This window comes from Diabrotica virgifera, chromosome 2, assembly GCF_917563875.1.
Source record: "Diabrotica virgifera virgifera chromosome 2, PGI_DIABVI_V3a".
Lineage (NCBI taxonomy): Eukaryota > Metazoa > Arthropoda > Insecta > Coleoptera > Chrysomelidae > Diabrotica > Diabrotica virgifera.
The window spans coordinates 174320059-174334060 of NC_065444.1; the positions used below are offsets into that span (position 1 = coordinate 174320059).

Here is a 14002-nt window from a genome sequence, read left to right on the forward strand (position 1 = left end):
TCTGAATTTTCGTTGTTTTTATTATTGAAATAAGTTTTAGGAAAACATAAATTGTTCAGTGTTTGATCTTTCCAGCTGATTCCTTTTTTGTACAGAAATTTGCTGAAATTATAAACACACGTTCGCTTTCTGTTGATGAAGGTCAGAAAGGTCTGATGTTCTTTTTTAGTGCAGTGAGTAATTTTGTAAATGTCCGGTCAGCTGATTTGAATTGTCGTACAACGTGACCTCTTTTTTAATGACCGTTTATAATTTTTCATCGCATTCTTCATAAACATAAATTTAATTAAAAATTAATATTTACGATATAATCCTGGACCCTTCAAAATGAATCAGATCTTTTGCATAAACAATAGAATGTTTAGGCTTTAAAAATGTAACTAAAAAATGAAATATTTTAAGTGGAATTTGTTTCAAGCTTCGGTCATATGTCGTATAATCCGTGTATAATATTAATATACGACATAATATGACGGAAGCTCACAACAAATAAGAAGTGTGGAAAAGTCCTATTTAAAACGAAATATTTAAAAAAACCTCAAAAAACACAATTAAACGAATTTATAAGCGAAAACGTATGTTAACTATATCTGTACTGCAAGCTAACTTTTAAAACAACTCTGTGAGTGACGTATTTCGCGCCAAGGAGGATCCGCCCACAAATGTGTACCATCCTATCTCTGGTTGAGTGTATCGTGCTGACTGACCACCACTGATTTGACATATATTTATAAATCTTTGACAGACATATCAATTTTGACATTGACATTGACACCTGACACACTGTGGTGACTGTAGAAGTAGGGTTATTATTTTATGTTTAAGTTAGAAGAAAATGAAATTTTTTAATAATAAAAGTTAATATTGAAGAATAGTACATATTATATTTCACAATGATAAAAGCAATTCTAGTCTTTAATAATCATGGGAAACCTAGACTCTCTAAATTCTACCAATATTTTGTAAGTACATGTTTATACTTAACTGTTTTGAGATAACCATGTCTATTGTGTATTTTAGGCTGAAGATATGCAACAACAAATTATCAAAGAAACTTTCCAGTTGGTTTCAAAAAGAGACGACAACGTTTGCAATTTTCTGGAAGGTGGAAGGTATAACACTATAATATTGACCTTATTTTTTCTCTTATTAACCTAGTTTTTTCTCCTGAAGAATTGTTCTCTTCTCTACAAATTTAAACATTTACACTTATTTATATACACACTTCGTTTATCATTTTCTTTTTGTATATTTTTGCGGTATTAAAGCAAAACCTGAAGCAATGATTAAAACAGAATTACTGGGAAAAACAAAGAAGTCAAAAGAAGTGCAAGAAATGACAAAAGATCATACCACAACAGACTCATTAATGAAGCTGAAAATGCGGTAAGACGAAAAAATTGTATCACAGCACAAGAACAAGCCAAAATAGTAACACTAAAATAAAAGATGAAGATGGTGTACTGAAAACAGAACAACAATTTCTTACTAGATGGATGGAGTATTTGAAAGAAATGTATGAAGAACAGAACATAATAAACGAAATAGAAGAGGAACCCAACAGACAGCCAATGAACATGAACACCAAAGAATTCACCCATGAAGAGATAAAAGATGCAATTAAACAATTAAAAAGAGGAAAAGCTGCCGGAATAGACAATGTCCTTGCTGAGTTAATCAAAGCAGACTTCGAAGCGTCCACGTCTATACTGTGTACACACTCTTAAATAAAATTTGGAGAACCGAAGAGCTACCCAGAGAATGGATGCAAGGCTTAATTGTAGAAATTCCTGAGAAGAAGGGGCGACACATCCAAATGTGAAAATTGGAGACCTATCACCCTGCTATGCACAACAAGAAAAATAATGACCTGAATTATGCTTGAAAGAATGAAAAAGAAATTTGATAAGTTATAAGAGAAAACCAAGCTGGATTCCGGGCACGAAGATCCTGCATTGACCACATTTGTATGATGAGAACGATTATAGAGCAATCATTAGAGTGGCAGAATAAGCTATAAGTATGTGAACTTTATAGACTTTGAGAAAACCTTTGATCGTGCAGATCGCAAAACCTTGCGGTTTGAAATACGAAATGCTTCCCAAGTATATCAGAATTATAAGACTGTTCTACGAAGGGTCCATGCACAAATTTTGACGTCAAAATTTTCAATATGTTTTAAATGTACTCATTTTTTTCGAATCTTGAGAAAACTAAGACAGTATTTTTGAAAAATTTAAATGCAGAATGAAAGATTACTTTATTACTTAGGGCCGAAAGTCCCTTAGAATAAATGAAAAGTTTCTTTTGAATGAAATATTTGCAATTAAAAATCACACTAAATTCTCTGTTTTATTTTCGCTCCTGTAACTTATTAAAATAAACATAGAAGTTTTAAGGGACTAATAACGTAATCTTTAATTCTGTGTTTAAATTTTTCAAAAATACTTATTAGCTTTCTCAGGATTCGAAAAAAATGAATATGTTTAAAACACATTGCACCTTTTGACAGGCGACATTTTGTGCCATGTCCTTAATAAGAAAGAATCACATGTCTTGCATGTATCAAGATGAGGTTGTTTAAATCAGTAACCTGTACTCCCTATCTAAATAAAAAAAATATGGATTCGGTTTCAGACATGCCATTCATGGTGCCATGCATAATGTGCGGATGTGGAAAAAAAGTAAAACAGTTTATATTATGGGAATTGTGTTTATAAATAATATTATTTGTTTAATAATCTTTTAGTTAAGTTAGTAGAATATTACGAATTTATTTTTAAATTTTTGTTGCTATTTTTCGTAACAAAACATAAAAAATTAAGTTATTTTGTATTAAAATAAGTGGTGTGCCATCATAGGAAACGTGTGTCACCTGTAATGGCATACTTGCTAATAAAAAAAAAAAAAAATAAAAGCTTGCAAAAAACGTTAAAAATCAATAATATATTGTACAAAACTTAAAATGTAGCTAAGTTTGAATTACCTGGCACCACAAAAATGCTTAGAAAATTTTAAATACACTTAAAAAATTGAGTTAAAATTAAGTATGCCAACATAGGCGACTTTCCCCTATATTTAGATCGATCTGTAAATACTTTTTTATGACTTCTTTCGCAAATAGTGGCTTTTGTACTTCGGATACTTCTCTATGTGCTCTAACATAGCTTTTTCTCTTCTGTCTTTTTATTTTGTAGAAGTACCTACACTAACTCTGCTTATGCGAAAAATACACTGAGGCAAATAAATTCAATATCCTGTTAAGTTTGAGACTGAGACAGTTAAAGCCAAACTTTGTAATCCAATAAGACAAATCTTCAGTTCTATACATGACGCCAGAAGCTGTTATGGTTTCATATCGGGTTTTGGCACCAATCAAATGTAATGAAATGAGAAACTAGTTTTATAATCCACTGATTACACGGGTGCATCTAGGCTGTAGGGTTTTGATATGAAAAACGAAAAATTGATAATTTTTGTCTTATCAGGTTTTGCCTTGGTACCACAGATTTGTTACTGTTTTATAATCATTTAATTTATAACAATATTATTTTTTAGTTTAATTGGAGGAAGTGACTACAAATTAATTTACAGACATTATGCTACTCTATATTTTGTATTTTGTGTAGACTCCTCAGAAAGTGAACTTGGTATTCTGGATCTGATTCAAGTATTTGTTGAAACCTTGGATAAGTGCTTTGAAAATGTATGTGAACTAGATTTAATATTCCATGTTGATAAAGTTCACTATATACTCAATGAACTTGTAATGGGGGGTATGGTTTTAGAAACAAATATGACAGAAATACTCACCAGGATAGAAGACCAAAACAAAATGGAAAAAGCAGAGGTTTGCTATTTATATTTTAATATATACAATGCGCACCATTAAAAAGAGGCCGCCCAGAATTTTATAAGAATTTTTCAATAATTTTAAGTTCATACAGTTTATTTTAATGTCACTAAACTCCCACAATGCAGGACACTTTTAGACACTGTCAAACGGTGCCGACAGGTCAATTAAGAGTAATAAGTTTGCAGAATTGATATCAGTGTTACAACTTCGTATAATGCATGTATTATTTCTAGCTTATTTTTTTAATATGGCTGTTCTGTTTTTCAAAAATCTTTCATTAGTGTACAGTGTACAGTTGTTCAAAAAGTGAACTTATGCATTTTTTAAACTTAAAACTATGGCTGAGAGATTTGCTGGATCTGTTCAAATTATTACTTTGATTGAAAATGGAATGAGTCAAAGAGAACTGGCTAGACAGCTTGGAGTCGGTCGTTGTATGGTCCAAAAAACATACCAACGACTCAGAGACTGGATCTCACAAACGACGACCAGTATCAAGCCAGAGAAAAGTCAGGACCTCCAGAGAAAACCGTTCTTTACAACGCACTTCTTTGCAAAATCGGTTCTTTACAACTAGAGCAATCCAAAACCATTTTCATATGGCTCACAGTTGGACATTAAGCACTTCTGCCGTGAGAATAAGGTTGAGGCAATTTGGTCTAAGGGCTCACTATCCAGCAACAGGACCTTTGTTAACAGCAGCACATTAACAATGCTGACTTCAGTTTGATAGAAACCATGAGGATTTGACAAAAGAAGATTGGAAAAATATTTTGTTTGGTGATGAGTCCAGGATGGCTCAGATTGTCGCATAAAAATACACAGAAGAGTGGAGAGTTGGACATTAAGCACTTCTGCCGTGAGAATGAGGTTGAGGCAGTTTGGTCTAAGGGCTCACTATCCAGCAACAGGACCTTTGTTAACAGCAGCACATTAACAATGCTGACTTCAGTTTGATAAAAACCATGAGCATTTGACAAAAGAAGATTGGAAAAATATTTTGTTTAGTGATGAGTCCAAAATATACAGAAGACTGGAGAGCAATATGCTGCTTGTGTCTGACAAGAACATGTTGCTTTTGGAGAAGGTTCGGTAATGTTTTGGGCAGGACCATTGAATGCTCATCGATACATTACCGAAATTTTAGATGACAATGTAATGTCTTTTGCTAGGTTTGTGGACAAAAACTTTATTTTCATGCAAGACAACGCCCAGCCACACGTAGCCAGGATGGTAACGCAATACCTGGAAATCATCAGTGTGTCAAAAATGAATTGCAAAGCCCAGATTTGAACCCAAATGAGCATGTTTGGGACCAACTCAAACGAAGATTAAGAAACAGAATACCTGCTCCAATAAATTGTGAGCAGCTTCGGTTGGCACTCATGGAAGAATGGGAAGCTTTTTCTCAAGGCAACATTCGGAATTTGATTGTTTCAATGCCACGTTGAATGAGAAGTGTAAGTCAATATAGAGGTGGTAGTACAGAATATTAAAATCACGACTTGTAATTTTTATAAAGAAAACAGAAAAAATGTGTAATGTTAATTTTTTAATTTTCCATTAAAATGATTGCATACTGCTTTAGACTTTAGAACATATTCTTAAACATTACACAAACATCTAATGACAATCAATTTCTTGTAGAATTGGTAAAAATTAAAAAAATGCCAACAATTTTAGGTGGCCTCTTTTTAATGACGCACAGTGTAGGTAATGGAATATCCATAAACAATGTCATAAAAATTTTTGACTTTTTAATACCCTCCCTCTCAATGTTGATGATGACTGGGTGTCCCAGACTAATTTAGCCAGGCTATATCTCTTAAATGAATAGAGATTTTTGAATGGGACAAAAACTGATCTATTCCATTTGTAATATACTTCCAACATTCAATAATGTAGTGATTACCGTACAATCAGTTTGATGAGCCATGTACTGAAAATATTCCTGAAAATTATACACACCAGAGTACACAGAAAACTGGAAAGGACATCAATGATACCCAGTTTGGATTCCGAAATGGACTCGGAACAAGAGAGGCGTTGTTTGCACTGAACGTTATGTCTCAAAGATGTCTTGACATAAATCAAGATGTATTCATGTGTTTCATAGATTATAACAGGGCCTTTGATAAAGTGCGGCATGATCATCTAATCAGACTCCTGGCAGAAAAGAATATAGATAAACGAGACATCCGACTAATAGCAAATATGTACTACAATCAGAAAGCAGTAGTGAGAGTAGAGAATAATACCACTGAAGAAATTGAAATAAAGCGAGGTGTGAGACAAGGGTGTATACTGTCACCAACCCTGTTTAATCTCTATTCCGAAGACGTAATAAATAGAACACTCTCTGAGCAATCCATAGGTATTAAAATAAATGGTGTTAGATTAAATAATCTGAGATTTGCCGACGACACCGTTCTGATCGCAGAAACAACTTGAAGAGCTACAGACATTGGTGAATAAGATAGCAGACTGCAGCGAAGAATATGGACTATCTTTGAACATAAAGAAAACTAAATTTATGGTAATATCGAAATCAACACGAAATGTCCAACATTTATATTTACACAATGAAATTATCGATCGAGTTAGGAAATACAAATATTTAGGCACTTTAATAAATGAAGACAACGATAGCTCAGCAGAAATCAAAATAAGAATAGAAAAAGCCAGATCCATATTAACTAAAATGAAGAAAGTGTTCTGTGGAAGAGATTTGAGTCTTGAAATGAAACTTCGCCTGATGAGATGTTATGTACTTTCTGTGCTGTTCTACGGAATGGAGTCATGGACGCTGAAAAAGAATGATACCAAAAAATTAGAGGCATTTGAAATGTGGATGTATCGCAGAATATTGAGAATATCATGGACGGAGAGAGTCACAAACGTCGAGGTCTTGAGAAGAATGAATAAAAAAAAGGAAATCATATTTACGATCAAAAAACAGAAACTGCAATACTTGGGACACATTACAAGAGGCGAAAGATAGGAACTGCTTCGAATAATTATGCAGGGGAAGATAGCAGGAAAAAAGTCCATAGGAAGAAGACGAAACTCCTGGCTAAAGAATCTACGGGAATGGTATAGCTGTAGCACCAACGAATTGTTTCGGTCAGCAGTTCCGAAAATACGTATAGCCATGATGATCGCCAACCTTCGGAAAGAAGATGACACTTGAAGAAGAAGAAATATTCATCCCTTAGCTACAACCCTTAACTTTAATTTTTTTTAATAGCACCCTGTATATTTTTTTAAAGTTGTGGATGTGGTCTTTTATGGTATATTCAACAGATTTTTTAAAAATAAAATCGGTTGGTAAATAATCAAGAAAATATCAGTTTATTTTTTATTCTTTTATGTGTCCCAGACTAATTTATCCAGGCTATATCTCTTAAACGAATAGAGGTTTTCGAATTGGACAAAAACTAATATATTCTATTTGCAATACACTTTAATATGGCGTAGAAAGAATCATCCCCTAAATATTCATCCCTTAGTTACAACCCCTAACTTTATTTTTTTTAAAGCACCCTGTATATTTTTTATAGTTTTGGATGTGGTCTTCTATCGTATATTAAACAGATTTTTTAAAGATAAAATCGGTTTGTAAATAATCAAGAAAATATCAGTTTATTTTTTATTTTTGTTAATTATGGTATAGTTATTAAAAATTAAAGTTACGGGTTGTAACTAAGGGATGAATATTTAGGGGATGATTTTTTCTACGCTATATTAAAGTGTATTATAAATGGAATATATGAGTTTTTGTCCCATTCGAAAATTTCTATTCTTTTAAGAGATATAGCTAGGATAAATGAGTCTGGGAGACATACCAAAAATAAAAAATAAACTGATATTTTCTTGTTTAATTACAAACCGATTTTATTTTTAAAAAATCTGTTGAATAGACCATAGAAAACCACATCCAAAACTAGAAAAAAATATACAGAGTGCTATTAAAAAAAATAAAGTTAAGGGTTGTAACTAAGGAATGATTTTTTCTACGCCATATTAAAGTATATTACAAATGGAATAGATCAGTTTTTGTCCCATTCGAAAATCTCTATTCGTTATATAGCCTGGCTAAATTAGTCTGGGACACCCTGTATATGTCACTCAGTGGTAAACTGCTCGAGCAGTCTGTATACGACCACCCTAACAGGATTAATTGTGAGAGATAGAGATAATAGAAATAAAACATGATCAGTGTTATTTTCCTTAATACCTATTCGTGGTGTGCAAGTAGTTGAAAGGGATACGAGAAACAATCGTGCGAGAATAGCGGAGAAATATTGTAACTTTCTTAAATAATTCATTGTCAATTGAAATTCTCAAATTGACGTATATTTCATATCTACTGTCAATGAAGAAGAAAAATTATATATTGCTCCACATATTGATATGATATGCAATTATTATATAAAGGTAAATTTAATTAATTCTATTTTGCTTGCAGTACTGCATTTTAATAACTAATTTTATTTACTACATACAATTGTTTACATTTTAATAACATAACCTGAATCTTATTTTTTCTTATTATTTTTTTGGACTATGGCCTTGACAATTATCCAGTAACCAGGACTAATATAATTGGCCAATATAATTAAAAGTGCGAATAATGTTGCTGAGCATAGAAACCAGGTGTCGCTTTGCCTAACTTGCACGGTCCTAATAGTGTGTTTTGGCTTTTTCCTCAATTTGCCTCCAGTCTGGTCTTCATTCCATCTCTTCACTGACTTATATAAAACACGCTGTATTTTCCTGTCACTGTGCCACAAAGAAAATTGCCCAGCGCAAGTACATGTAATAATAATTATTACATGTACTTGCACTGGCCAATTTTTTGTATGACACGGTGACAGGAAAATACAGCGTGTTTTATATGTTCGTTCATGGGTATTCTTTCATTTTTCCTACTGTATATAGGAAGAACCTGTAAAACACGCCAAAAGAGAGAACACTTCTACTTTCTCACAATATCTCATACAAAGCAAACATCCCAGAAGACGTATCACTGTTACATAATATTCCTCAAAAAAACTTCCTGAAATTGGACCTATATGAGGACTTAGAAATAGTCAAAGAAAGGCAAAGAAGTCCCAATTGCGCATTAATCGCCATGTGGTGTTTATCGAGATTTCCAACCCCTACATCGTCAACTTTATTCATAACCCAAATCTTCTACAATTCTCTCATCTTCTTTGCTTTATCATCTACTTTTCTATTCCAATCCAAATGTTCGATAAGCAGCATCTTACTTTACATTTTTAATGTAGCTCAATTCATATTTCATCTTTCCACATTTTCATTATTTAGCTTCTACTGTACTTCACCAAATTTTTTCCTAAACCCCCATATACCACCACATCTCTAAGAATTGATCCTCATTCCAGCCGGCCTGCTCTTCTTTAGTCTTATCTCATGGCTTATTGATTAGACAACTCTTCAATCATGACAATCATAAATAACACACTGTACATCATCCATGGTCAAATATCACAATATACTTCGTCACCCATCTTTTTCCTTTATATACTTCACTCCCCCCTTTTAATCAATAACTCAGTATCGTACAAAACATACAAATATTGTTTCTAGGGATCCAGATGTCTTTCAGCCTTAAAAACATCATTATATCTTCTACGTTATTGATTATCTCCACATCTGACCACCCTGATCTTCCACCCCTCCTCCATTTCATTCATTTATTTTCAGGCAATTTGGTGTCAAGTCTCTCGAGTGCTCAGTCTCATCAAGCTGTTTTAGTCTCATTTTCAGTTACATATAATAACAAAATTTATTTAGCCATACTAAATACTCCATCTTTCTCCATTTTTGTTGGGTTCCCTTACATTTAACAAATAAGATCAAATTATCAGTCATCAAAACACTCACCCTCTAATTAATATCTTAGAATTGTACCCTTATGTACACATTTAACAAATTCTTGTCCTAGATGTTTTAACATAAAGGCCTTCACCCGGGAACAGTATCGCTCTCTTCTATCACGTAAGCAGTCGCGCGTTAGATTTTATCTAACAATACGAATTTAAAAAACAAATTTTTATTTCATAATATCTGTATTTACTTGTTATGTTAAAAATATCTATTTCTAACAATTTTAAAGCTAATTGGTTCTCATCAAAGCCATAAATTCCACAAAAACAATTTAAAAATAAAAGAAATACCTACGTATTACTAAAATCTTCCTCGAGGCACTTACGAGTGGAAAGTTATGTTGCAAAATTTTTCATCAAGTTATCACAGAAAAGGATTTCCAAAGTGTTAGATTTTTTCTAACGGCGCGACTGCTTCCGGATTAATAATAATCTTTCTAAGTTTAGTGATTCCACATTACTTTCGTAACAGCTGTAAATAATGCTGACTGCATAACCACCTGTAACTTAAATATCATGTTTTCCTATTTGACTATTTTTTAATCATGGATATTTTATGCCCGGTTGCACCAACAGATCTTACGCTTAAGTCGAGAATATCATAAAAATTAATATAATATAATTATAATATATTACATTAGAATACCATAATATAATAATATATATAATTGATAATAAGGAAAGAATCTAAAATTATGGTGCAACGTGTGTGATACTCAAGGAGGCCCTATCTATAAGTAGAGCTTAGCTAAGTTGGAGCTTAAGATCTGTTGGTGCAACCAGGCATAAGAGTTTTTACATTTAGGTTCGGATAATTTTGACCCCAACATATGGATATTTGACATTGTTTTATTTTAAATATCAAGAAAAGTCTTTAAATTCTTTGGCTGAAGTAACAATACAACAGTTTCTAACGTTGCATTGACAGTTTGTCTTTGACATCTTTCTAAGGTTCTTTTACATTCAGTTGCCTTTCAACTCCAATATGTGAGGTTTCATTCCTCTTACATTACAATCACGTGGGAAGAGTCCTGTGTTGCCTTGGGTAATCTCCAGGAATATTTGCAAAATCACAAAATTTTAACAATATGTAGTAAATTCTAAAATTTTTTACTTTTAAAGGGTTTATACCCAAAACATGTTGGTGCCTCAGGCATGCACACTATTGTAAGTATGACTTCTTGCATTTTTAACCTTAGTCAAAATTTCAAATCACGTTTTTCTTAAGGCCGTATGACACTATGTATTTTCTTGTATCATTTCTTATATCGTTTCTGATAGTAGAACGTTATATACATTTTCGTGTATCGTTTCTTGTACATACATTTTTGTGACCTGTATGACACTATGCAAGTTCTTGTATCGAAAATTTTATGTAATTCGGCACGTGCTTGGTCGAAATTTTGTTTGCCACCCTGTGTCACGTTACATTGGTATGGTAGTACTGCGTCTACAGCTGATTTTAAGGATTTTATAAAATTTATAAACTTTAAGGGTAAAGAGACAGTGAGGTCGATTTAAATCCGCTCCGCAAAAAAAACTTCAAATACTGAAGCTTTGCGAGCAGAAAAATCACCAAATTATTTGCAAAGTGTAAATAAGTGAGTTAAGAAATTTACAGTGTAAATTTAAAAAGAATATTGAAAGTAAGATCCATACATTATTAATCTAACCTAGTTTTAATAAAATTATATTTTAACTACTAACAGTAAAATAATTACAGTCATAGTCAAGTTTTTTGGCACTGATAAGAAGTCAAGGTCCTATGGGTGGACTAGCCGAAGCTGCTTTCAGCAGTGGTAATTACTAATAAATTGATTTAATTATAATTAAGGTACTTCGGTATCTATCTATCGAAAAATACAGAGTCGGCTTTCTGAACGAAAACAAGAAGATATTGAAGAATAAGAAGATATTGAAGAATAAGAAGATATCGAAGAATAAGAAGATATTGAAGATAAGAAGAAGACATTGTTGATAAATCTAATTTATTCAAGTGAACATTAATTGTTGATATAAATAAATAAATAAGATATTAAATGGTATTTAAATAGTTTTATAATTAAAGTAAAAAATTGAATAATATATAAATATTTTGTAATTAAAGTAAAAAATTTAATTAATTTGATTTAATCAAGTAGGTTTTAATTTGATTTAATATTTGTATTTATAAATACATACCTACTTTAATAATTTGAATAGGAAGAAAGATGGCGGATGGTAATGATAGCATTAATGAGGACGGTAAAAGAAAAAGCAAAGAGGAGCCAGATATATTTAGCAGGAGTAGAAAAGTGAACCGAACACCAGACAGGTCGAAACCATCAACGAATGAAACCAGCAGCCAGAACGAAATGATGGAACTAATGAGACAATTAGCAAGCGATAACAAAAAGAAAAACAAGGACCTGGAAGATATAAAAAATACAATGGGTAATATGATTGAGGAACTAAAAGAAATTAGGAAGGAAAATAATGAATACAAATTGCAAATGAAAGAAATAATAAGAGAAAATGAAAATCTAAAGAAAGAAATGGCTACGATGAAACAAAAAATAGATAAAATAGAAATAACCTTGGAAGCATGTCAGAAAGAAAAGAAGAAAAATAACCTAATAATGAGAGGCTTACCACTAGACACAATAGGAACAGAGCAAATAGAGAACTTCATAGAAGCAAAAATGGGAGTAAAATCAGAAATAAATAGGGTACAAAAGATAAATGAAACAATGTGTGTTATAGAATGTAAAAAATTCGAAGATAAAATGAAAATACTGAAAGCCAAGGGTAAACTAATGAGCTATAAACAACATAGAGTATATATAGAATGTGACCTAACATTAAAAGAGATAGAAATACAAAGAAACCTTAGGAAGATAGCAGCAGAGGAAAAGACTAATGGGAAAAGGACAAAAATTGGATATGGATTCATAATTATTGAAGGCATTAAGTGGAAATGGAACCAAAAAACAAGCCGGATAGAAAAAGTAACATACAATACAGAACCAACTTGTTCAAAAAACTAGCTGTAGAAAACACAATGATGGACCGTGAAACAAAACAGGCAAAGAACAGGGACATGACCAGATTTAAAGATAATAACACAAACGTAAGGAAAAACAAATTGAAGTACAACTTAAACATAGAAAAGAACAGAACAATTTTGAAAATGGCATCATGGAATGTAAGAGGTATAAATGGGAAAGAAATAGAACTGGGGGAAGAAATTAGAGATAAGAACATTGAAATAGTAGCTATAACAGAGACAAAGAAAAAAGGAAGAGGATCAATAATATTAGAAAACGGAATGTTACTAATATACAGTGGAGTGGAAGAAACGAAGAGAGCTCAGACAGGAGTAGCGTGCCTGATTAAGAAGGATAGTATTAACAAAGTAAAAAATTGGATATATTACAACGAACGTATACTAAGAGTAGACATATATATGGATACAGAGGAAACCAATACAAACCTAATCATATGCTATGGACCAGATGAAGACGCAACAAAAAACGAAAAGAATGAGTTCTGGGACAAATTACAAGAAGTGATAAATGATTGTACAGAGAAAATGGTGATCACAGGAGACATGAACAGTAGAGTGGGGAAAGAAGCAGAAAAATGGAACAATGTCATCGGACCGTATGGGGAGGAAAAAATAAACAAAAATGGAAAATTACTACTGGAATTCTGTCTAGACAATAACCTGGTGATTATGAACACACACTTCCAACATAAAAGGATACACAAGATCACAAGAGAAGTCAAATCAAGAGACGAACAATCAATTATAGACTATACTATAGTGCAAAAAACAGAGAAGAACTGGATAAGAGACGTAAGGGTGAAAAGGAGTTATGAAATTGGTAGTGACCACTATCTACTAGAAACCACATTCAAAAGCAAAAGAAAAGAAATAAAAAGAAATGAGAACATAAACAGAGAACACAAAGAAATAATAAAAATTTATAAACTAAGGGAAGAAACAACGAAAATAAGATACACAGAAGGGCTAGAGAAAGAAATAGACAATGAACATATAATAACAGAAACAATAGAAGAAGAATGGGGAAAATTTAAAAATGCGATGATAAAAACAGCTAAATCAATATGTGGAACCACAAGAAATAACAACAGAGGGAAACGAACGTCTTGGTGGAACGATGAAGTGAAAAGAGAAATAAAAGAAAAGAAGAAATTATGGAAAGAATACATACAAGACAAAACACAACAA

General features: G+C 32.2%; 1 protein-coding gene across 1 annotated transcript in view; it reads left to right on the forward strand.

Annotated features, from left to right (window-relative positions):
* The first annotated feature begins 772 nt into the window (after window positions 1–772).
* Window positions 773–14002, forward strand: part of LOC114333827 (AP-3 complex subunit sigma-1) — a 29910-nt gene continuing 16680 nt past the window's right edge. The window contains exons 1-3 of the mRNA XM_028283816.2: window positions 773–962; window positions 1021–1112; window positions 3559–3850. Of these exons, the coding sequence (XP_028139617.1) occupies window positions 894–962; window positions 1021–1112; window positions 3559–3850 (453 nt within the window). The 5' untranslated portion in view covers window positions 773–893. The remainder of the gene's footprint in view (window positions 963–1020; window positions 1113–3558; window positions 3851–14002) is intronic.